Here is a 26,123-nt window from a genome sequence, read left to right on the forward strand (position 1 = left end):
AGGGCAGGGTGAGGTGGGTGGAGATGAGTGTCAGGGATGATTTGTGACAGAAGGAGCAAGAGTGAAAGGGAAGGTTTACAAGATATCAGTGAAACCTGCTATGATGCATAATTTGGAGATGGTGACAGTGACAAAAAAGACATGAGACTGAGCTGGATGTGGCAAAGGTGAAGATTTTCAGTGGGAGTGACCAAGATAACCGAAATTAAATGCTATTATATGCTGAACATGGAGCTGCTGCTGGGCAGGAAGAAAAGGAAAAGACTTCAGTGGAGGTTCATGGATGCAGTGAAGGAGAGCATACACAGGGTTGGTGTGACAGGACGCTAGGGATAAGGTACAATGGAGGGAGATGATCTGCTTCGGCAAATTTAGTTTATTTATTATTTATTTAACAAGATTACTGCATGAAAACATTGCCCTGAAATAAAATCAGTGACATGTTCATACATGTTTGGGTACTGACATCACTTTCAGGTCACATTTGTATATTATGGATATAACCCTTATTTCAATGGAATCGTGTGTCACTTTAATACGTTTTTTTAAATAAGAAATGTATTAATTAATAGGTTTCCTGTTTCCAAACTCTGTTGCTGTTTCTTTTGCAAGACTGGGATATTTATTCACAATTTCAACATCAGTTAAGTATTTAAAAGTCCGAAACTGATGCCAAGTGTGCCACTGAATTTGAAAGCTATTTCTCTCAAAAAGAAAAAAAAATCCCTTATTATCATATATTAAATTAAAGCAGGAAGTCTGCACTTCAACTGCATCTAGACGTGGCTCATAGAGCTAACAATAATGACTCAGTAATGTATTGCACATCCAAGTTTTTAATTTACATTTTTATTTTGTAAGCATGACAAACGAACATAGACACAACAGAGATGAACAGCCAACGCAAGTAGGAACTGAAAGAGGAAAGACTTTCTTTGGGTCACAGTTTTATCTTAATAGTAAAAGCTTTAAACTACTTAATCTTTTGTTTGTTTTTATGGTTAGTTTTATTAGTTGTTTTAAAAACCTGAATTCACGTCAATGCTTTAAACCAAAACTTTGAAATAGAAATATTTTCGTATAAGAATAAATTAAAAATGTTCTTACATAAAAATATTTTTACATATATATTATAATAGTATATTTAATTTCATATTACTTTTTTTTTTTAAGTAAACTATTACCAAAAATTGCGTACTGTAATTTAAGCTGTTTGCGTGTCACTGGGTTTTTATCCAATCAAATCATCAAAACAATTCCTCATGACAAGACTGAAAGCAAAACTGGCCAATCACCAGTTTTTCCTCTTAAACAAGCCGCTCGGTTGATTGATAGCTGTTTGCTAAAACCATTCTTGGATTTTTATCAACTTGACCAATAGAAAAGCCAGAGAGGCGTGCAGACGTATGGTTGGAAAGCCAATCACGATGTACCTCAGGGTGACGCATCCTCCCATCAGCTGTTTTTGTTTTCCTGTGTGGACACTGGAAGTTAATAACACAATAATAACAACGGGAGTGTAGCCTCTCCGAAGTGAAACGGTCGTCAGTGAGCTGTTCCTGTTTATCTTTGCTCCCGTTCCGGTTAGCCATAGCAGCTCACGCTCCTGTTTACGATGTGCACCATCTGAGCCAGCCTGCCCGGACATTCCTGTCCCCGAAGAGTGTGAGCGTGGCGCTTACAGTCGGGGAGCAGCAAAAGGGGAAGCGGGTTCCGGCGGGGATCGACCCAGGCCCAAGGCCTCCGACCTCTAGAGGAGGGGGAATTCAGCTGCTGGGATGGAGTCACCGGACTTATCCGACGACCCCGGAGTGCATCGAGGTTTCATCTGTGCCTCGTTTAACCAGGACACCACGTAAGCGACCTGCGAGCTGGGCCCTGCATGAACTCAATCTCCTTGATACACCTGACCGTTGCATAATTATTTTCAGCTGCATTTCTATAATGTGGTTTATTTTCTGATGGGACCTGCAAAGTGAGCGCATGCAAAATGAAGTAACCTTTTTGTGTGCACCATTTAAACTTCTAGACGAGAGTCCCATAGAGCTGGATATGAAGTAGGCCACTGTGTGGCCTATTGCACTTTAGAGTAGTCTTTTAGTATTATAACCAAACTTGTAGTAACACAGATTAACAGTCTCTTGCTTACACTCCCAGTCAACGTGCAGTGCTATTTGTTAATAATGAAAATAAAGGAGCTTTAAGAAAAATCTGCTTTACAGTATCTCATACTGAACCAAGAATTCACAAACTCTTGATTTTAATGTGTGTCTCCTTAAACAAAGAACTCCTTTGGCTAAACGGCCAAATAAGCCTGCTGACCACAATGCTATTGTGCTCCTCTCATCTCCAGCTGAGCTAGGAAGGCAGGCATCTTTATGGAAATTAACCGCTTTTAATGGTAATTGCTTTAAGGCTTTGTTGCCTAAGCATGATAATGACTCAGGTGCCAAAGACTTATGCACATAAACAGATGTTTGCCTGAAATTCTTTGTGGCAGGCTTAAGCTGCCCTAAGCCTAACAAAGTAGTTCTGTGATCTGATAACCATGTGCTAACCCTGTTGTCAGTTATGGTCATGCTACTATTGCATCATGGACAATGATGGGTTAGTTATCAGTAGAGCTGTAAGGAAGTCAACTCAGGCCACAGTGTATTATTTTCTTGCTTAGAAAGTAGCTATTACAGCATTGGTATCTATGATCCATTATAACCATTCACAATGGTTTACAGTATTATACTAGTGACCATATGTGTGTGTTGGTGTATAATACTAAAGACATTATTTTTTTTAAGGTATTCCAATGTATCCAACTTAAATTAAAGGCTGATGGTATACTTTGTAACTACAGTGTTACTAAAAAAAAGCTCTGTATTTGGGTGTGCTTCCATTGTAGCTCTCTATCAGTGGGCACTAAGACTGGCTACCGGCTCTTCTCGGTCACAGCTGTGGACAAACTGGACTGCATCCATGAAGGGGGTAGGAGTGACACTGTTCTTCACTCTCTTTAATCAGCAAACAAACCAACCTGCATTCTGCCCCCTAAATATGACACGAGTACACAGTGACAGAGGTCTGCACAGCATAGCTTGAGCTGTGGTCATGTTCACCTTAATTTAGGCTGTTCAAGTCATGTTTAGTCTGATGTGCAAGGTAGGTAAACGCAGACGGGGCACTTCTTCTTTTTTTTGTACCAAAAGGCTGCCACGAAGACTGGCAGCAAGTCTGCGACAGGTCAAACCATTCTCACAGCTCACAAATAGATGGGATACTGTGAATGTACTATGAATGAATTTTGACATGAGGTACTTTCCATAACTTCTCTGAGTAGAAGTATGCAAGTATTCAAGAGATTCATCTGTTTTTCTTTCCCCAGTGGAGTGTCCAGATGTCTATATAGTGGAGCGGCTGTTTTCCAGCAGCCTAGTGGTTGTGGTCAGTCTGTCCATGCCACGACGAATGAACGTCTATCACTTTAAGAAAGGCACGGAAATTTGTAACTACAGCTACTCCAACAACATCCTCTCTGTCAGGCTCAACAGACAGGTAAAAACAAGAGCGACAGCTTTGCATACCCCTTTATCATCCCGGTTTGTGCTGATAATTACATGTTCTTGTGCTCGTGTCTCTTTCAACATCAGCGGCTCGTGGTGTGCCTCGAAGAGTCGATCTACATCCACAATATCAAAGACATGAAGCTCCTTAAGACGCTGCTCAACACACCCACCAACCCCTCAGGTAGACTACAGCTTTTGGAAGAAATTAAAGCTTTGCCTGCTGAAACATGACAAAAAAAACCCCAACTGTTAGAGAGACAGCCAGATGTTGCCAAATTGTTCTGTGGGCTGGAAGACACTGAAGCATTAATAATAGTACAGCACCTTTAAAAACTCTTTAGAAAGTTTTTTAATTAAGGCAAAAGAAGGATGCTTAGAAGGTAAAGCCAGTCTGCAATCGCAAACAATAATAGATTAAAAAAAAGAAGATAAAATTGATACAAGAAAAAGGGGCATAGAACTGAATGCAAAATGTCAGTAGAAAAAGAACAAAAGCAAAGTAATATCAGAAAGACAAACAGACACATCGCATAAAACCTGGTCTATAAAACATGTTTTCAGAAAAGATCTAAGGGAAGTCAATGAAGCTGCGAGCCACAATAGCCGAGAGGCCCTGATGGCAGACACATGGTCACCTTAGAACAGCCAGAAAGGGCTCAGCTGAGATTTTAAGGTTGCCATACTGTTTATGAGGGCTGCATACAGTTCAGATGGGATCAGCATGTCTTTTACGTAGCCTGCCGGAGATTCCAGTTGGCTTTAAAGGTGATTAAGTGATTAAAGAGAGAGTTAGAAGTTACTGTGTGCAGAGAAAATAAATGCAGCTACAATTTGGTTTGACATTATGCTATCCAATGCAATGAAATTTATGCATTTTGTGACACTTGAATAATATATGGGAATATTTGGGGGACTGTAAGGAAAAGTATTATCAGCTGTGTATTTAATCATGCAAGTGGAATTTACATTACTTTTTTGACTGGAAGCCACTGTGGATACATTTTCAATTTACAAAACAAGCAGACAACAATCATAAAGTCAGCAAATGGACTCTGCTATATCAATACTGATTAAATTTGACAAGGCGCTTCAGTTCCTGTAACAGTGATAAGAATTTTGCATTTCATAGGCTTTCCAAAGCACTGCGTTTAAAAAAGCATGCAACAGTTGCTTGATCCAATGTATTCACAGGCCCGACAGCATTATTCTTTATAAGTAATAAGTCAGATTAGATAATGCATGTTAACTCCAATAGGCAAAAAAGCCAAATCAGTGATTATGAAAAGAAAAAAAACGATAAAATACTAAATAATCCTCTTGTCTCCTTTATAGGTCTCTGTGCACTCTCCATCAACCATGGCAACTCCTTCCTGGCGTATCCCGGTAGCGCCACCATGGGAGAGATCACAGTCTATGATGCCAACAATCTGGTGAGGCAACAAAGGAAAGAAATGCAGCTGTTTTCATGTCACCTGGAAACCCCATGGGGGAAAAGAGCAGCCTTGTGTTAAAGAGCATTGTTGCCCCTTTAGAGCACTGTGACGCTGATCCAGGCCCATGACAGTCCCCTGGCAGCTCTCACATTCAACGCCTCCGGCACGAAGCTGGCTAGTGCTTCGGAGAAGGTGAGGGCTTGATTCCCTTTTTCACCTTCCTTCTCTTTTGTTACACATCAGTCCCTCCTGACCACGCTTTCCTCCACAGGGTACTGTCATCAGAGTCTTCAGCATCCCTGAAGGACAGAAGCTGTTTGAATTTCGCAGAGGCATGAAAAGGTCTTTACTCTTCTTTTCTCGTAGTTTAGGCATCAAGTACTGACCAGCAGTCAGAATTGAAAAGGAAAAAAAATCATTGAACAAACATGATTCATAATGTAGGGAAGAGGTTTAATAAATTTCTCGTGACATGAAGGTGAGCAGTGCAAATGAATCTGGTAATACTCACCAGCAGTGTTGGGACTAACGCGTTATTAAGTAACGCGTTACAGTAACTACGTTATTATTGTGGTAACGAGCACGGTAACTAGTTATTATGCCAAAATCAGGAACGCGTTAGTCGTTACTGGGATTTAGATAGGGTCGTTACTCGTTACTTCGTGTGGTGGCTATCGCGGAGCTTCCACAGATTCTGTAACATTAGCAAGTGGTGGAGGCAGCAGGTGGATGAGGGAAAGGGGACGCAGAAGGAAAAGAGACCCGAGGCAGCCGCCGGTCCAAGTGTGAACTTCAGGTAAGAAGTTATGACCTGCAGTCTATCTGGGTCAGATATAAACCAAGTTTAGGTGGAGTTTATTTTCGTTATTCTGACTTTTTCCGTACTGCGTACTAGCTAGCATGACGGAGTTTCTATACAGCTGGGTGGGTGCTATGAAGTTAATGATGTTGAACTTTATTTTGTCCATAAGTTATTAGAGTTGCCAACCCTCCCGTCTGGTATTCAGAGAAAATATTACGCGTTTCTTATTGAGGTGAAAAGGAACAGTTTGTCCCGGACTTCAGCTACAATGAAAAAGACACAAAGCTGGAGTTATTCTGTCTCTTTGCTGCACAGCTGCCTCTTCTTCTTTCATTCTATCCCCTCTCTCTCCCGTTTCTACTTCAATCATGAAAACTGATCAATGATCAGCTGATCGGCTCTCTTGCTTGTTTATCGCCCACTTTGCGCCAGAAAGAGGAAACCAGCCGATGTTGCGTTAAACAACAGCAGCACGTTTAAGCTTGATCAGCTGTTGTTAGAATTTATTTAATATTAATTTCTAGTATCAGCTGATGTTTGCTGGAGCCACAGCTGCAAAAAAGCTGCTGGTCATGATGTCGGTTTGGTTATCTGGTGAGAGGGAAACATGAAGATGAAACCAGGAGATGTCCTTACTGAATCATCAGAGCTGAACAGGTGATGGAGAAACAGGTTTACCTTTTAGGTGACATGAATGAGTTGAAGGGAAGTTATGAACTGTTTCTGAGAGACAGATAACCCCAGGATCCTTTTTTAGGTAGCTGACAGCTGGTAACTGTGCAGGTGCGGATCTAGCAAAGTTTTGCCAGGGGGGCAGGATGGGCATTAACAGGGAGAGGGGGGCACAAAGAAATACTTTTCTTTCTTATTCTCATTTAAAATGTCTAGCTTTTAAAAAAGAATTATCTGAATCTTACAACAAAGGATTGATAGATTGATGCATATATACCATCAAAACAGTGTACATCACTGTCACAACAGCGTTTGTTTTCATTCAAAGGCTTTATGATCTTTCCTATAATGGTGGGCCAGTCTCTAGTCAAAATGCCCGGGCCGATTTTTTTGTCCCAGTCCAGCCCTGTATGCAGCTCATCTGCAGTCTGGTGTTACCTACATCTTCCTATTCAGAAGGCAGAATTTCCGAGTTCTGAGTACAATCAAAGCACCACGACTGCAGTTTTTGTGTTGGATGTAAAAGGCGCACATGACGCTGTGACGTAGGCTAGAATCATGGCAGCAGTCAATGACGGTCCAGGCGTGGGATTTCTCTCGTGGAAATATGCACATTATCTTTTCCTTTCTATTGGTAGGTGGCACGGTGCACTTGTGGCAAGTAAGCAAGCTAGAAGACTGGCAAAGTTGTGGAAGCAACACATTAACAAGAGAATTCTGAGTAAAACCAAAGTTACTTTCCCTAGTAACTAGTTACTTTGAAAGTAACGAGTAACTTGAAATAACTGAGTTACTTTTGATAGAAGTAACTAGTAATGTAACTAAGTTACTATTTTAAAGTAACTTACCCAACACTGCTCACCAGTTACATGTTTTGGTGAGTAAGATACTTTACTGCTCTTCTGCTCAACAGCCAATGATACATGGCTGTGAATGTGCTGAGCAGGTTCCAGTGTCAGTGACTGACTAACAGTAATGTGAGTGGTGGTGTCATGGAAACATTACACTGTAAGATAGTATGGAGGCTGTCATACACAGCGTTTCAACACTCACACTGCTGTGACCGGACTGTGTGCAAAGGTTTGCAGAGTCATTTCTTATCTCAGACAAAAATCCTTAAAGGCAAAGTCGTGCACGGGCTTTAATAATACATCACTGTAATGTTAGTTTTGGATTACTTAAAAGAAATTAAATCTCACTGTTTTGTTTCTCTTTCTATTTCCTGTGTGTGTTCCAGATATGTTAGTATCAGTTCGCTGTCCTTCAGTGCAGATGCACAGTTCCTGTGTGCCTCCAGCAACACTGAGACGGTCCATATCTTTAAACTGGAGCAGCACAGCCCAAGGTTGACTCTCTCTTCCTTTTTCAAGCTTCTTTTTACAGTTACTCACTATCTAATTTTGAAAAGAAAATTGTGTTGAGAATAATATTAATCCTATTGTCCTATTATATAAAGTCATATGTTAATTAAATGTAAATATTCACAGTCACTTTATTAGGTGCATCTAAAAAAGTAGTTGGCACTGGATTGGACCCACTTTTTCTCTTCAGCATTAATTTTTAATGGCAGAATTTCAACACGGTGTTTCTGTGTGGGGTTTGCATGTTCTCCCTGTGTTTGCGTGGGTTCTCTCCAGACACTCTGTCTTAATCCCACAGTCCAAAGACATGCAGTTAGTGGGGTTAGGTTAGGTGATTCTAAATTGTGAATGCAAATGGTTTTCTGTCTCTAAGTGTTAGACTGGGGACCTGTCCAGGGTGTACCCTGTCTCTTGCCCTAACAGCTGCAGCCTTGTATTGGATAACCAGAAGATAATGGATGGATGCTGAAAATATTCCTTAGGTCTTTTGGAGCATATTGACTTAACGGTATCACACAGCTGCTGCAGATCTGCCTGCTGGTCAGCTGTAAATTTCCTGTTCATCAGATCCCAAAAGGTGTGAGGCTGGAGGCCATTTGAATACAGCAGACTCCCTGTCATGATCAAGAAAGGGATGGCTTGAGCTTTGAGATATAGGGTGTTATTAGACAATGGTGCACCGTGTATAGGGATGTTCATGCTCAGTAACAATACTTTGGTAGGCTGAGTAACATTTAGATGATGCTCAGTTGTTTCTAAGGGACCCAAAGCTAGCCAACAAAATACTCCCCCACACCATTACATGTGTGGAGGAGTATTTTCTTGGCCAACTTTGCCTAAACCATTGATAAAAGGTAGGAGGAATCAATTTTTTCATGTTGTTTATGCCAAATTCTGACCCTACCATCCAAATATTTCAGCAGAAATTGAGACACGTCAGATTATACAATCTTCTTTTGTCCAGTTTTGAAATGTAGCCTCAGTTTCCTGTTCTTAGCTGAAGGAAGTGGCACTTAGCGTGTTCTCCTCCTGCTTCAAGGTTTGATGTGTTTTGTGTTCAGAGATGCTCTTCTGCCCACCTTGGTTGTAACAAGTGGTTTTTCGAGTTGTTTTTTTCTTCCTGTCAGCTTGAAGCAGTTTAGTAATTTTCTCCTGACCTTCTGACATCAACAAGGCATTTTCACCCAGAGAACTGCTGCTTACTGGACATTTTCTCTTTTTCAGATTTTCTGTAAATTCTAGAGATGTTAGTGCGAGAAAATCACAGCAGATCAGCAGTTTCTGAGATGCCCATCTGGCACCAACAACCAAGCCTCATTCAAAGTCACTTAAATCATCTTTTTTCCTCTGATGCTCGGTTTGAACTTTAGTAGAACTGGTGTACCTAATAAAGTGGCTGGTGATAACTGATAATAAACCATTATTTAGATGAGTATTATCCTGCTTCACCATTACTATTATTTTATTTTGCACGGGGGACTCACTGACAGTTGAGATGCTTTTGTCTCAAACGTTGTTCTTCCTAACCAGAGTAAATGAATGCCTAGCCCTCTCTGCTGTGTTATTATTAAAAAACAGCACTTTTTTCTAACTCTCATTGCTCCATTATATTATAAAACTGTTATCTTTAGTAGTCATTTATTCATGTTAAATGTTTTCTTTCTCTTTAACTACAAAGCATCTTGTTTGATTCCAGCCAAGAGGAAGAGTCCCCTACATGGTCAGCATATGTGGGGAAAATGTTCACAGCAGCCAGTACCTACTTACCCACTCAGGTATCTGACATGATGAATCAGGACAGAGCCTTTGCCACAGTGCGACTCAACATGTTCGGTCTGAAGAACATTTGTGCCCTCGCTACGTAAGAGAACTACAACTATACAGGTATATTAAAAAAAACAAGTCTGTATCTGTGCAGGTTCATTTATATTGTGTGTGTGTGTGTTGTTTTTGTTGATGCTGTTGTCAGGATTCAGAAGCTTCCTCGCCTGCTTGTGGCATCTTCAGATGGGTATCTTTACATCTATAATGTAGATCCACAGGATGGAGGCGAGTGTGTCCTTGTTCAAAAGCACAGGTGTGTATATCTTCGTGGGATGTACAGGTTATAAATATGTCAGGAAATCCTAATTCTAAATTAAAATGTATACTTATTTTGGTTCCCCTTGACTTACTCTAACTGAAAAGTTAGACATCTTGAGGCAGAAAGAAAGGTGAAGATGAAGATGTAAATATAATCACATGTAGGAGCTGAAAGGGCTTGAATGCTATGTTTTTGTATCTGTATGCATTTAAACAGTTGTCCATTTCCTTACTTCCATACTTTTCCATCTTTTGTTGCTGTTTAAAAATCTCACATTGTTGTGTATTCCTGTTGTCGCATTATCTTCGGTGTTAAATCCTATTCAGCCCATTTCTTCCATGCTTCCTCAGGCTCTTTGAGTCCAATGAGGAGCAGGTGGACCAGAAGGAAGAGGAGAACCCCGAGAATGTCCCTCCACAACCAGCTAGCCAAACATATGCTGCCACTGTGGCTCTCCCCACGACCGCACCCTCCTCCACCACTCTAATGGGTAAGATTTAGGGCTGGCATTATAAAATGAGCATAGTCATGTTTAAAGGCTATTAAACACAGCTGTAAATTGTGTGTGTATGTTCAACTCTTAGTATTGTTGTCAAGCGACTCCTGTTTAAATGAAGCTTGTTTCTTTATAGTTAAAACCCTAGCCATCCAAATATGATCAGAAATATTTGAAATTTTAAAATGCTCTTTCTTTGCTTCTTTCCAGGCTACTCCGAAGACGGTGGAGCTCAGAAGGGTGAAGTCATCCCCGAGCACGAATTTGCTGAGGGCCCCGTTTGTCTGGATGATGAGAATGAGTTCCCTCCGGTTGGAAACCAGAATAACTGACCAAATTCCCCAGGGTACCCTCCCTGCCCCTGCACACAAACCAGACTTACCTGTTTCTAGTAGGAAGGTTGGACAAAATATTCCTAATGTGTTGCGACATTGTGGCTTCCCAACCCTCTCACAAGTTACCCTGCACACCTAAAGTTAAATCTTGGAAGGATATTACCTTCTTGTATTTCTGTATTTTGTGTACCCATTGTTATTTGTAAAGGATATAGAAAAAAAAAACACTAAAACAGAGCAGAAGGTCCATTAATCCTAAAGAAAGAAAACACCAACAGAACATTTGTTCTTTAAGTCAAAGGCTGTCTGAACCATCCTAATGTTAACTCCCATATACTACCACTAACAACAGTGTTAAACATGTTGAAATAATCACTGTGCACAGCTAGAAATTCTGACTTTTATACTACTGTTGAATATATATAATGTCCAATGACAAATCATTACTATGGTAGCAACCTAAAGAGCAGGTAAGTAGTATGAGCTGACCGACAATACTTAAGCTCAATAATATCCAGGGGTTAAAATAACAAAAATGCTCCTATGGGCTCAGTCACACTAGGAAAAAATTGGCAATCGCTAGTGTTTTTTTTGGACCAAATACAAATTGTTGACCAAGTGTGTACAGTGCCCCCAACCTCTGATATGATTGCAAGGCATTTGCACAGGTCATCTGGGGGGAAGCAACCTGCCTCCAAATTATTTCAAGATTTCCAAATAATTGCCAGCTTATTTATAAATGCAAATAGATCGCCAAAATGTTGCAGTAAGTTGCTGCAAGCCGGAGTCAGTCTGCGTGGATGAGCATCTCGTCTGCACCATCATGTTTATTTCTCCAAGTGAGGATACAATGAATCGTGTCAGTGTCAGTTACAAAGATTTGTGGTGGGCAACTCACTGCAAGCTGCACTGAATTTAATGCTGTAAAGCATGTCTTATGTTCAGACTTTCAGAAGGCTGTAGGAAAACCACATATGAGTATACAGCTTGTTATCCTTTTTACAGTGAGTTACAGTGTTTAATCACATTTTAGCGTTGCCTTTTCTCAGCAGCGTGCACACAGAGCAAGATTCATTTTTCTTTCTTTCTCTTTCTTTCTTTCCCTCGACAGACACTAATACATACATTACATGTGTCTTTCAAAATGGAGCTATTAGTGGGACTGTGCTAGTGTATTATAGCAGTGTCTGAATGTTATAGTATGTTAGGATTAGTTAAATTAATATTTTATGCTTAACAGATGCCTTAATTCAAGGTTTTCTAACTGTGGGATGTGAGACAGCAGCCCAGGTGCATAACTCCAATTCAGATTCACAAAGTGTACATAGATTTCAGGTATATGAAGGAAGTGTTTGCAGTGAAGTAAATCTCTGGATAAAACCTGGGCTCCACCTGAACCTTCTCAGGGCCACACAGTCCCCAGTTATTCATAACAAAATAAGAGATCACCCTTATCCTTTTAAAGTCTGAGCAATGAAATTAAGACTGAAAATTGAGCGTTTATTGACCCTTCTAACGCTTTAAAATTAATTAAATATTAATTTTGATATATGAGTTTTAACTTGTATCATGCTTACCACATCTGTGTTTTTCTTTGCAATTTATTTCTTGAAAAAAATTTTCAGGGGGGAAAGAAATCACACTGATGATGTAAGATTCTCTAAAACTCATGTATCAAGTTTGACACACTAGAAGTTAATGTGTTGTAGCATAAACATGTTGATTCTCCTTCCGCCTTCTCTCACTTTTCTCAACTGTCCCACTGTTTTCAGAGCAGAACGTCCCTGAAGTCTGAATTCAAACTGTATTGTGTTGTTATTACATTTCTGGTATCCTCATTTTTGAGCCACACAATTACGTTGCTTTTGATATAATGTTGGTCATTAATGGAATGAATTAGCTGCAGCTGTTTGTTTATAAATTTATAACGTTTTCCCAGTCCACTGGTGCTGAGTCCACCCCTGGCTCTGGTAGGACTGACTGAGGACTGAGGTAGACGGCAACAGATTTCAATTAGGGTATTGCATACAGCGCTTAAGTGCCAACTTAACCCTGTTTAATCAAAATTTATAGCAGACTGACTTCGTCTTATTACCGTTTTATCCCAGTTTTATTGCCAAATTGATGCACCAAAGTTGGTTTAAAGGCAGCAGCTGATCATCGCTTCAAAATGATCTGTCTTTGAAGAGACCATTTCAAAGGCAATACCACTGCAAGTTAATTGCATACAGGCATAATTTTTTTTTCCCGCACAGCAGTCTCCAACCACTGTTTTCCCTAGTGTGACTGGACCCTGGGAGTTATGCTTAAAACTCACCTAAGATTTTACTTCTTAACAAGCCAAGTGCAATGTTAAGTCTTAGGACATTTATCAGGGCCATTCCTGTGTATGGGGCTCCAGAACATTTCAATCAGTGGTCATAAAAATGTATGATACCTCAGGAGAGACAAACAGTAGTTCACTCACAATAAATTATACATAGATATTATACGATACACTATTTAAATCACGATACATGCCATAAGTATCATATGACTTGCCGATGCAGCTGTGATACTAATTATGGTAGCAATACACGAGACTGAAAAATCCTGCAGAGTCACAAATGTAACCTGATAAAATATTTTGCTCTGTGGGTGCAGCAGTCGACAGCTAAATGCAAATCCTGGGACGAGCTGTACACGACAAAGCTACAGGTCCATTGTTTTCAGTGCAAGCCTAAAAAACGTGTTATTTACTTAATAATTCTGAATATGTTAACATATACGTCAAGTTATTTTTACATTAATGCATTAAGTATCCTTTTTGTGTAACGTGTTACACATCAACACATAGACCTAACATTTGTAAAATATATGTTAATGGGTTTTTACAGTGTATAATGTGTATATAACATTTCTTTATAGTACTGTTGTAATAAGTAACATAGTAATATGACTTGCCAGAAGGTGGCGCTGTTAGGGCACCTGTAAGCTGCATTGAGCTGTTCAATACTGGACATTTACACCAGAGACTCATTAAATCTCAGAAATGATTTGACCTCTGCAACAACTTTTGTTTTGTTTTGTTTTTATTTGTAATTATATTATAAATGTTTGAATATTATATTAAAAGTCATCAAATATTCAACAAGATAACAATAAGGATCTATTTTCAGAAGTTTGGTCTCCAAAATTTGATTATCGCAACAAAAGTCTCTCCCCTAAGCCCAATCCTATCCACTAAATTTAGTATGTCTTATGATCTGATATAAGATGTGTTATTTTTCTAAAATTACTGAGAATTACTCCAGTTACTGTTTTACTAACAGGCCAAAGTTCATCCACCTACTTCTCTTTGCCCTCTCTTCCTGTTTGTACATGTCCTGTAGCCTCTGGCCATTGAACCCCTTCACTAATGGCTTCTTCTACAAACAAAGTGCTAATCACATTTTTTTAAAGAGTGAGACTTGTTTCTCCATCTGTGAGCCTGTCTTATCAGCCTCTTGTGTGAGTGTTTACATGTGAATCCCACCCTCAACCCAGCCTGGGGCAACGACAAACAGTCTGTGTCAGGTCACAGCACGGTGCTGCTGACTCGTCTGTCCTGTAATCTGCGATGGACACTGACTTGTCAGTGGCGATGTCCCATAATAGCTTCTCCCTCCTCCGTGCGATCCTCTCCGCTATCACCTGGTATTCAGTTGTCTTGACATCCAAAGGTGTTTCCTCAGCCTCATCACGCTCAAGATTAAATATTAGTGGAGGATCATGGACCTGCTGCTTTCCTGTTTCTCCACCGCATGCTTCTGCTGCACCTATAAAGAAACAGGAATACATGCATTCCCCATAAGCCCCTTTTCGCCTACATTAAACTGAAGAGTGTTCTGAAACGCTGCTGAGTTACTACTTTAGTTCAGGGTTTAGAATTATTTAAATAAATGCAAAGATAGTCATTTTTGCAATATGATGCTTCAGGATGAGAATGAATCTGCTACAATGAAGCCTTTAGGGTTGTTTTTCTCTTTTAAACATCTGTCTGCAGAGCAGGGTCACCAGTCTGGTACCACCATGATGACATTATGTAAACAATCCACCACAGTGGTAGGGCATAACAAGCAGCACTGCAAACACACGTGAATAAACACGTCATCAGCATTAGAGAAGTTTGTTTCTCAAGCTGTTTTAATAACATGACATCATGCCCGACTGTAGTGTAATGGATTGTGGATGGTGGGCACGCGTGCCCTCCATTTGACCAGTACCTGTGATGTAGAAAGCTTTGTGTCTCCCACTGCGAACTGTCTGAAGGTCACCGAACCTCCCTGCAGCACCACTGTTAGGGTGGAAGAGAAACTACAGAAAAGAAGGATTGATGTCTGTAGGCAACTCAAAAATACAACATCACTGTGAAAAGTACACTCGCAGGCCACTTGGTAATACACCTTGCTAATACCAGGCTAAACCCTCTTTGGGATTCAGAACTGCCCTAAATCTTCACGGTATAAATAATCAAAGCATTCAATAAGTTGTCAAAACTCTCAGAGATTTTGGTCCACGTTGACACGATAGCGTCAAATAGTGGCCCAGATTTGTCAGCTGCATGCCCATGATGCAAACTGCTTGTTCCACCACATCCAAAAGGTGTAAGAGATTGTGAGGTTTGCGACATGGCATTTTATCCTACTTGAATGAGCTATCAGAAGATGGGTACATGTGGTCATAAAAGCATGGATATAGTTACAACAATACTCAGGTTTTGGCATTTAAACGACTGGTACTCAATTGGTTCTCAGAGAATATAAGAAAGTATCCCTCACACTATTACACTACCAGCAGCAGACTGAACCATGGACACAAGCCATGATCGTTCTATGCTTTTATTCTATTCAAGCCAAATTCTGACCCCGCATTTAGATAGCTCTTCGCATAGCTCTTCTGATAACCCCGGTTGTAATGAGTGGTTATTTGAGTTACTGTTATCTTCCCATCAGCTGGTCATTCTTCTTTGACCTATGTCATCGACAAAGCAGTGTTGACCAAAGAACTGTCGCTCACTGAATATTATCTCCTTTTCCTGGACCATTCTTTGCAAACCCTAGAGATGGTTGTGCAGGAAAATCCCAGCAGATCAGCTGTTTCTTAAATACTCAGACCAGCCTGACTGGCACTAACAACTGCTGAACAGGTGTACATAGCAAAGTGGCCAGCAAGTGTATACAGCTAAATATAAATTCAAAGTGAATTTTTTTTTCACCTCATGGCCCAACTGTTCACCATGTAGGAGGATATTTGTGGCATCAATGCCATCATAACGTCTGTCAGAAGGGAGTGTTACCCCCGCCAGAGACAGAACAGTTGGGAAGATGTCCATACCACTGCACAAAGAGATAAGGAGTGAGTAAGCACTGTTCTTAATGGCTGGTAAAAGACTGTTGGGTGAGTCAGTAAACAAGGTTCTTCTGTACTCTTTGGCTTTATGACCGTGTAGGGTAGTCATATATTTTATAGGATCTATAAAATTGCTCATCTATATTCACAAATATATTGTATGCATATACCTATTTAAATGATATAAACTAGCCTTGCATGCTACTAAAGTGGTGCACCTGAGCAGGGCCGAGCTGGTGGTATTTGCAGGAATCCTTCCAGGCCAATAAGCCACTGTAGGCACTCTGTGACCACCCTCCCACGTAGTCCGCTTAGCTGAACCGCCACCTAGTACACAGGCAGAAAAAAATGTAAATATGATGATGCAAAGCAATAAAGTGGACGTTATACTGCTCAGAAAGCTTATTTTATTTACCTTTGCTGGTCTGCCATTTGCCTCTGAAGGGCCCTACGCTTCCTGCATACTGGCATTTCTGTTCCCATGGACCGTTGTCACCTATAAAGAGTGTGCACACGAGGCAAGACATTCAAGACAGTATTACAGGCTTTGTCAGAATATCAGACATGAATCCAGGTGACCAACCAGTGAACCAGATGAGTGTATTGTCTCTGTCTGTGGCCTCAGAAGCATTCTTTATTGCCCCAACCAGACTATCCAGCTCTCGCAGACTGGCAGCATACACTCCACTATTTGGGTGATTATCAGTGGTAGGGGCATCTGGAGATAGTGGAGGGGCCAAGGGGACGTGCATATGGGCAAGTGCTATGTAGAGCAGATAAGGCTGTCCTCGCTCACTGAAAATACAATTAATAAAAGGAAACTGTGTCAAAAAATAAGGCTGGCAGATGCTGCATTGAAAAAATAAACTATTGGCTTACAAGCAGATTTGTATTAAAGCTAAATGACCTGACAAACTCTTCATTCACTGACTGCCAAATGCTATTTCTGACACTTGTTACAGCAACATAACAGTAATCCTGGACAAACACGGTTATGGGGTACTTGGAAAGCAGCCATCAGCGGTGTATTTCCTGCTGATGATGCCTCAGGATATCTGCCATGCTATTGTGCTGTATTGTGCTTCATTCAAAAGCTCCAAACCAGCTTCTACATCAGAATTACCCATTTTTACTCATGCTTAAACTGAAACAAAAACATGTCTGTCAAAAAACAAGCAGTTCTGTGCTTGCAATTTAATTTTTCCATCCAAAACACAGCATTATCAACTTAAAAGAGCTTCACTGATAAGAAAAATACAAAAAAAACCTTCTATGTCTTTGCAGCTCATTACTTATAATCACAGCTACACTCGTTCAAATGATGCAGTCATGTAACATAAAGGCATGTTTTTTGTTATGTTTGTAAATATAATATAGCATATTTCAAAAATATATACTCTACTGCTCTGTTAGCAGGTTATCCTGTTATTAACAATTTCCATCAGGAATGGTTCAGAAGTCATAAAGCACACCACAGAGCCATACTAAAACATTGTGGTAATGTTCTTTCATTATGTTAAACATAGACAACTGTGTAGACTGCAGCAGTTTCTCCTTTTCTCATCCAAGGCAATCAACTACAGATGTCTGCAAGAGCTAGTACCTGGTTTCACCTGATTTTCCTGGCTTTTCCTGCTTTTTTGGCTCAGACACATGGTTGCAAAATAAGGCTCAGGAAACGCTGTGCTGCGTTAATGTACATTTTTTACAGCATATTTGCCCTACAGTAACCTTTCTAAACTTAACACAGGTAACTCATGAGGTGCAAATATGTTTTTAGCTCATACAGTTCTGTACTGGGTTCAACCCAGTACTAGGAAGGTGTAAGGTCTGTGTAAATTAGTGCAACCTCATTGTACCTTGCATTGTGTATAATCCGGAGTGCAGCAGACTTGTATTGCTCTGTTAGTGTCCACAGGTCAAGCGGCTGCTCCACAATAGTGCTATTTTCAATCAGAGGAAGGCCGATTCTGGAATAACAACCTCCATGTATGTTCCTCTTCAATCTAGAGCACAAAAACAATAGATTGTAATAAAACTACATTTGGCTTGGTGAGGCCTTGGAAGAAAGAACTGGCATCTATTCATGGTTGTTATAGTATAGTAAAAAAAAAATACTTCTAATAAATAAATAGCTACTTGCAAAGTATTGCTAGTCACTGTGCAACCTATACTTTCATTATTGTTTGACACTGTCACAGTACTATACCTTATCACTTGTGGTCCATATGAGTCACAGGGGAGGCACTGGGGCAGGTTGTATCCTGGGATATCAGTACATCCCATGTCATTACTGAAGGGAATACCTAAGTAGTAGTCAAAACCTGCACAAGAGGTATATAAAATATTGCAAATATTGATCAAAGTATCAGCATGTTATCACCTTACCATAAAAAAGGTCTTATTTTTCAACTCTCTACATGTGTCCTTATGGTAACTAGAGTAGTCAGGTATTATTCCTGCACTACCTGTTTATAACTGCCTGAGCACAAGGCCAGTCAGTGCTTTAAAGATGCTGATGTGAAACTTTTGTGGTTGTGGTGCAGGGAAGGGGATGGGACGGGGGCAATTGCAAGTCTGTCCTGTGTGTTGTCAGGTGCAAATATGTTGTTTCACTAGACACAGCTGGTTGGAGGATGTGATCAGTGACCCTGTGCAGTCTGCTCCCTGCAGTGAGGTTGGGAAATGTTTCACAGATACCAAACAACAAAACTTAAGTGGAAAGATACAGCATTGTGCAACAGGAAAACTGTCTACATTAACCCACTGATCACTGTTTTATGTGAAACACACAAAAAGTATCGAATGCTCAACTGATAGATAAATACCTGCACATTAATTTTTTCAGCATTTCTTCTGGCTGTACTGCTGCCATTTTGCTAACTCTTAGCAGCTCTTAGCAGCTGACTATACACTCTTATACTTCTATAAATTCTCAAAGTATAGAGTAGCTTGTGGTTTCCAGTTGAAACATACAATTTACTGTGATTTAGAACAGATTTTTTGAAACCTTATCAGTACATTTAAATAAAATTGCGTATCAAATTGCGTATCAAAGGTTTACATATTGAAGTGACAAAAGCAAAAGTCTAATATACTGTCATGGTAAAAGACAGCACAGTGTGTGTCGTTTCAAAGGTTTTAAAGGTAGAATGGTTTAGTTTTGTAATGTTAAATGTGAACAAAGCACAAGACTTCTGCATTGATTTACCAAAGTATTCTAGAGTGAAATGTGAGGCCATTTGTCTGACAGCCTGTCCAACACATTACAGTGATCCCACATGTAGCAGCATATCCACATCAGAATGACTGACAAAGACAAAATCAAGATGTTATAATGGCCCAGTCAAATTCCAGACCTCAACCTGACAAAAATACTATGTTGGGGCATTAAAAGAGCTGTGCATAAATGTCAGCAACCTTTGAAAGCGAGGGAAGACAAGATGGGGGACAAAGTCACTCAGAAAATGAATATTTAAAGTTATTGCTGCTAAAGGTGATTCTATAAGCTATTAAATCATGGACTACACTTATTTTTTAAACACTGCTTCCAAATTTTGGCTCAGTTTTTGTTAAATAAATGATGACACGGTGTAATATATCATTATATTATTTTATTATATTATATTATTATGCTTATATTTTGCACTTAAATAGTTCTTATCTAAAAATAACTGCTATTTTTTCCACTACATGAAGTTGACAGACACTTTGCTTAAATGTCCCACATACCTCTGTTAGTTGGACTGTATAGTCCATTGTGTCCAAGATGCCATTTCCCGATCATGGCAGTGTGATATCCTGCCTTCTGCAGTAGCTGGGGTAAGGTAACTTCAGACAGAGGCAGGCCAGCTAGAGAATTCACCCCGAAGTTGTGAGTCACCCCGTTTCTTAGGCCATAACGACCTGTCAGGATAGCAGCACGGGACGGAGAGCATGTCGAGGCTGGGGAGTGGAAGTCGGTCATTCTAGAGAATTAAAAACATAAAAATATTTTATCATCATACCGTCGTGTGGTTTTGTGTTATTCTTGAATTTTTAAAGTTTCTGTTTAGTTTTCATTATTATTCTAACCACATCAAGCTTCACTTTTGCTTTATTTCACTGTCATTTTAGTGAAGTTTTCTTGCAAAATCACTGACTTCTGATTTTATTATTCTATTTCCCAGACTGTGTTCCCTGTTTTGTTTATGTATCTGTACTTCATAACTTTCATTGTCTCTTTCATCTTGGTTAATGTGCAGGAGTCTTCTTGTCTCAATGTTATCTGACTTTTGCTTGTTGGCAGGTTTACATTGGAGATTTCTTTTTAGTGTCTAGTTCTGGTTATCCTTCCTGGCTTTGTGACTGTATGCATCTCTCATACTGACTCCTCTTGATATGAACCGTTTCCTTGTGTGTTCTGCTCTGTGTTATCTGTGTAAATACATGATCAAGATGCTTTTATGTCCTGTGTTTCATGTTTTCTGGATTTCTGTTTGTTCCGGTATTGCCTGATGCCTTCTGTCATGCTTTGTTGTTGTTGTGCTTCCACTTTTGTTCCTTTTCCCATGGTCTGTGTGAGTACTTTGTCTTTAAAAGGACTCACAAATAAAGGCTCCACTTGTAACTTAACTTCCTGCCGCAAAGTCTTCCTCTAACATAATATCCCATATATTTTCTCTATGGACTTCAGGTCAAGCAAACTGGCTTGCTAATCAAACAGTAATAACATGGTCAACAATTTATTTGGTAGTAGTTTTGGCATTGCTGCTGTGACGGCCAAATCCATGGCCACACTCTAAAGTCGGTAACACTTGTGTATTTTCATTTCTTCATTTGAACACAATAACACATTTTAGTTTCCAATAAGTTTATTGATTGGTTTGGATACATTTGTTCCATTTGTAAGCGTGCACATTTAGGTTATGTATTCATACCAGTTCATTGTTTTGTTTGATTTCTGACTAACCTTTGTTTTTTTTTCTACTTACCTGCCATCATCCCTGGGAGTTGCCGGACAAAAGGTGGTGGACAGGGTTTGAAACCACTAAATACAAAGAGCGATAATTGGACCGCACCACCACTTCCTGCTGAAGGGGAGAATGTGTATTTTCTTTAATTTAAAAAAAGCTTTTGTATTTGATTAGATATTTGAGTTTAGTGTTCAGTGGTTTTGATTTTCTCCTTTGGTGTTTAGTATTGCTAGTCACTGAACTGAAAAAAACTCTCAAATGACATCCTGTACTTGTGTACAACTTAGCTTAGAGAATAACTTGACAAGGCAACTATTTAAACACAAACCTGGCGGTACTGCATCATTTTTGTGGTTTATAATTGTGTTTTGTTTAGTTACCCCTCGTGTGTCATAGTGGTCTGATCAGCCATTATATATACCCTTGTGTGTCATTTCCTGTTTAGGTCAGTTATGTTTGTTTGGGCAGTTGCTTGGTTTGTTAAGTTTGCAGTCTTTGCCTGAGCTTCGATTTGTTTCTTTGATCTCTTTTATGAGCTCAACATTTGTTACTTTTGTAAATTTTTGAGGTTAAATAAATGGAAACCCTATTTTCTATTCATTCCTTTGAGTCCTCCTGCTTTTTCAACTTGATCCACAGTTGCCATGTGCTATGCCTTGCTGGAAAAGGAAATCAGCATCTCCATAAAGAATGTCAATAGATGGGAGGGCTCAAAAATCACTAAGCTGATTGTGGATTTCATCAAACACACTGAACCATCCGCCACTAATATGAGAAGATAGTATGGCACTCAAAATCACAGACTCCCACCGGACTTGTATTCTTAATCTCTCTGGTGTTCCTCTAGAGTGTAGGTCCTCGATTTCTAAACAATATTGACTTTTGTCTAAAAAGAGAACGTTGGGCCACTGAACAACAGTCCACTTACTTTTCCCCTGAGCTCAGATAAGATTAGACTTAATTAGAAATGCAAAGGTCACAGCTCTTTTTCAGAAGACATCAATGTGTGCTACCTCTTGATGCACTGACAATATCCTCACTCCACTCCTTGTAATGCACTGGAGGTTGGAACCATCCCTGTTGCTTGTACATCTTTTCCTGTGACACTAATTATTAACTAATTGTGGTAGTGTGGTTAATAATAATTACTTATTATTAATCTCTAGCTCAGTTCCAGAGTGTGCCTTCATCCTGTGTTGCTCACCTCAAACCCAACCGGCCGTGACAGATGGCCGCCCCTCCATGAGTCTAGCTCTGCTAGAAGTTTCTTCCTGTTAAAAGAGCATTTTTCCGTCCCACTGTTGCCAAAGCACTTACTTAATTGAATTGTCCCCTCCAGTCCACCTTCCATTAATATTTTTTGATACAGTACCCTGTGAACACCAAGCCTTTTTAGCCTTTATGACTGTCAAAGCAGATTCTCCATCACTGAGTTTACTAGTACTGAACTATATATGCTGGTGTACTGTGCCTCAGATAATAGTATTGAAATACTGACATCAAAAACACCCAAGGGTAGAAACATCCGTCTGATACATAATGAATATAAAATAAGAAAAGTTTCATAGATCCGAATCAAATTCTGTACCGTAGTCCTTGCAGGGCCATCAGGTTGAGGTAAGGTGTGTTGTTTGCCCTCTCTTCGAGCTGATTGGCATCCAGATCACCCCAGCCAATGTCATCTGCCAGTATGATGATGAAATTGGGTTTCTCTTTGGGTTTATCAGCTGTGGGTCCATGCTGGGACACTGTGTGGAGCAGCAGCCCGAATAGCAGCATTGCAGCAAGAGGAAGCTGGGGTGTGCCCTCCGCCATTTTGAATCAAAACCTGCAAAAGATTACTCGCAATTATAACCTTAATTCCCAGAAAAGGGATGCTTTGTAATAATAAAAACAGAAAGCAATGATCTACAAATCTAAAAGCCCATATTCTAATCCCAATAGAACAAATAGAGCAAAGAAAACATAGAAATATTTCACAAAGACTGTTTGTTCACTTTCAATTGTATGGCAGCAACACAGAGACTGAAAAGGAAGGAACAAGACTGAAAATCAATACTGGATGCTCGTGATAGCTCCTCCGTCATGGTCGTGGATCTTTTGACTCAGCATTTTGAGTTATGGACTAAGATTTATATTGTTTAGTATTCTGAGTTATTAGTTCCAATTTTTTTATCCATGGATTGTAGATATCAATGGTGTGCTTCTTTGTTTATATCCTTAGGATGTAGTTTAGTTCTTGGTTTTAGTTTGTTTACATTCTCTTCCTTTTTGTTACATCTCCCTCTGCATTTCCTGTGACACCTAACTCAGAGAACTCTCCTTTTCTGCGTTCAGTGTTCTCTCATTTTAGTTACTTCCTGTTTTATTTTGGTAAACTTTGTCCCAGGTGTTTAGCTTTCGGCTTTACTTTCCCAAGTCTTGTTTCCGTGATTGGTCCCAACTATGCTCCCACCTGTTTCCTCTTCTTTGTCGTCGTCTGAATGTCCCCTTGTTTTTTGTCATTTCTTTCCCACTTGGTAGTGTGTTGTCCTTGTTCCACGTCCACTAGTGATTATTGGTTGTTGATTATTAGCTCAGCTTTTGATGTAAGAGTTCCATAATAAACCTGCCTCTGGAGCTTATTTTCTATCAAGAGTCCTACATTTTGGTCCACATACTTCCCACCACACTGCCAAATTGTGACAGCCTCAGGAGGAAGTGCATTAAAATCTGCATATGCAGGTTAAAGCTCTACTGTACAAAGCAGAACCAGTGTTTGCACATGATCCAGAAACGCTGCTGTCTGCTGAAGGGTATATACAAGTTTTAGAGCAACATCTAGATTACATTTTTTTCAGTGAAGTCTTTGTATATTTGAGCACGATGAAGATAAACCACGCACTGCAACGATTACAGCAGCATGACTTCATAGGAGAAGAGATCAGGTGCTGAAGTGAAGACCTTTCACCAGCTGAAAACATCTGGCACACCATGACAGGAAAAATATGACAAAAACGACCCAGTACAATGTGACCATATTTCTCTCTCAAATGTCCAGCAGCTGGTCTCCTCAGATTATAAGCTGTTGTTAAAAGAAGGCTTAATGCTACAGAATGGTGAACATGCTAGAGATCCCTGTGTATCAACACAACACATCAATAATACAGCTTTATTAACTAGTATCAGGTATTGACCAGTGCTACTAGTTTTAAATCTGAGTGTTTGTGACTGTTGTGCAGTCTAGGATCAGAGTATTATAAACTAGCATGGACCAAGATGCCGCCATGTTTAAGCTTCTATGGAAAATTACTAACTACATTTCAAGATTTTGAAGAGTAAGTTTACACAGAATAAAGAGATCAGATCCAAATTACCTTAAATCATTTCAAAACCTGTTACATATCCTGTAATAAGAGACGCGATCTCTCTAATCATGCAGGTAGTGTTCCTGTTGCAACCCACTTTTCATCAAAGCAGCCTAGTTTGTTGAGGGCAAATCAGTTCGCCTCTGATCACGACCCGTGCTCAACTTTCTGCTTCATCACACCAGCACGTGTGATGTTTGTCTAGTTCCTAACAGTTTTAAGATGGTGTCAGCATTTGTGGTTAAGAATTAATCAACAAAAAAGCTGAAATTTTATAGGTGCATCGAAAGAGTCATCAGTAAGCCCACTGGGTCAGATGTCAGTGAGTAAAATCTTTTGGCATAGAGCAGCAGAGTTAGTGCCTTGGACAGTATGTGTTTTTTAAAGAATCCTTAAGAAAAAAACAATTATTACATTGTGTATGAATGGACAGTGTAACTGTAGAAGGATACCCTAAAAAGTGCAATCCTTAATTCAGGTAAATGGCAGTCATCACTTTTTAATCAAACAAAGTTTAGGGATTTAAAAAACAAACAAACAACAAATCTGTAATTTTCTGATTTGACAAAACGTTTTTCAAATATTCAAGCCTGAGGTTGGGCGCAAACTCCCTGTCTGTCTCTCTCTCTCTGGCCAGCTATTAAATCAGAGCACCGCTCAAACAACTCAACACCCCAAGTTAAAGAACTTTGTGTGTGTATGTTTGTTTAGTTTGCCGGGGTACTATGAAGAACTGGCTGCAACCAGATCTCTTTAACCCCTTCTTCCACTCCCCACCCCGTTCTCGTTCATGAATGTCAGCTTTTATCTGATACAGCATGCTTGTACACGTGCTTACATATATGTAATATATGTGAGTGTGGGTGTCTGTGTACACGTGTGTGTCCTTGTGAAAAAAAACGCCTGTGGAAATATGTGTACCATAAGTTAGCTTAAGTTTGGAAGTTCATTGACGTCGCTCGCGCGCCACTTACGGGATTAAAGCAACGAGCGAAGACAGGACCCTCTGAAAGTAGCTTCTTACAGGTGAGACAGCTCAGTCCGACTTATTACAGCCATGTCATTACAAACGAATACGTTCGCTTTTAATTAGCTGCTTCAAATAATTATCCGGCCAACACGCGACGCACGAATACTTACAAACTATTTGTGAGCACTTATTTAGACGTTATTGCCCAAGGGTATCACGCGCCCCCGCAGACGGACCGGATTGCGTCAGTCGCACGAGAACGGACCGTTGGGGTGGGGCACCCAAAGGTTAACATTACCACCCGCGTCTCTGGCTCTTAATTTAAAGTTATTTCTTTACAGCTAAATATTGTTCAGTGGTCAATTTCCGGCTGTAATTAAACCGTTATATATATATATATATATATATATATATATATATATATATATATATATATATATATATATATATATATATATATATATATATATATCATATTTCTCTATTAATTCGGATCCACACAAAGATGATAAAGGTAGAAAAATCCCCAAAAGAAAAAAAAAAACAAGCTGCAGTCTGTGGTTGTCAGTTGGTATTTTTCAAGGCCTTAAACATGTGTGACCCATTGTCCTGTAGGAGCCATATGAGTTGTTCCTTTTTGACTATGTGGTTTGGTTTAAATGGACTCACTGTATTGGTGCACGGGTGTGGGGCGCGTCTCATGGGTGTGGTAGATGATAAATGTGGTTGCACTCACCTGTTC

General features: G+C 39.8%; 2 protein-coding genes across 2 annotated transcripts; one reads left to right on the top strand and one right to left on the bottom strand.

Moving 5' to 3' along the window:
* The first annotated feature begins 1,345 nt into the window (after positions 1–1,345).
* On the top strand, positions 1,346–13,791 carry wipi1 (WD repeat domain, phosphoinositide interacting 1). The gene is made up of 12 exons (XM_085170050.1): positions 1,346–1,855; positions 2,897–2,979; positions 3,377–3,546; positions 3,642–3,738; positions 4,890–4,987; positions 5,090–5,182; positions 5,262–5,332; positions 7,702–7,809; positions 9,522–9,686; positions 9,795–9,902; positions 10,259–10,398; positions 10,615–13,791. The coding sequence occupies exons 1-12, from the start codon at positions 1,779–1,781 to the stop codon at positions 10,734–10,736; spliced, it is 1,332 nt and encodes a 443-aa protein (XP_085026176.1). The 5' UTR covers positions 1,346–1,778; the 3' UTR covers positions 10,737–13,791.
* A 1-nt stretch (position 13,792) lies between these two features.
* Positions 13,793–25,647, bottom strand: arsg (arylsulfatase G). Its single transcript, XM_085170048.1, has 11 exons — positions 25,386–25,647; positions 22,653–22,892; positions 19,842–20,077; positions 18,319–18,433; positions 17,969–18,115; positions 16,693–16,904; positions 16,525–16,605; positions 16,328–16,436; positions 15,976–16,096; positions 14,984–15,074; positions 13,793–14,536 (listed from the first exon to the last, which is right to left on the bottom strand). The coding sequence occupies exons 2-11, from the start codon at positions 22,877–22,879 to the stop codon at positions 14,256–14,258; spliced, it is 1,620 nt and encodes a 539-aa protein (XP_085026174.1). The 5' UTR covers positions 22,880–22,892; positions 25,386–25,647; the 3' UTR covers positions 13,793–14,255.
* Between the last annotated feature and the right edge of the window lie 476 nt (positions 25,648–26,123).

The sequence above is a fragment of the Neolamprologus multifasciatus genome, chromosome 8 (assembly GCF_963576455.1).
Source record: "Neolamprologus multifasciatus chromosome 8, fNeoMul1.2, whole genome shotgun sequence".
Classification (NCBI taxonomy): Eukaryota; Metazoa; Chordata; class Actinopteri; order Cichliformes; family Cichlidae; genus Neolamprologus; species Neolamprologus multifasciatus.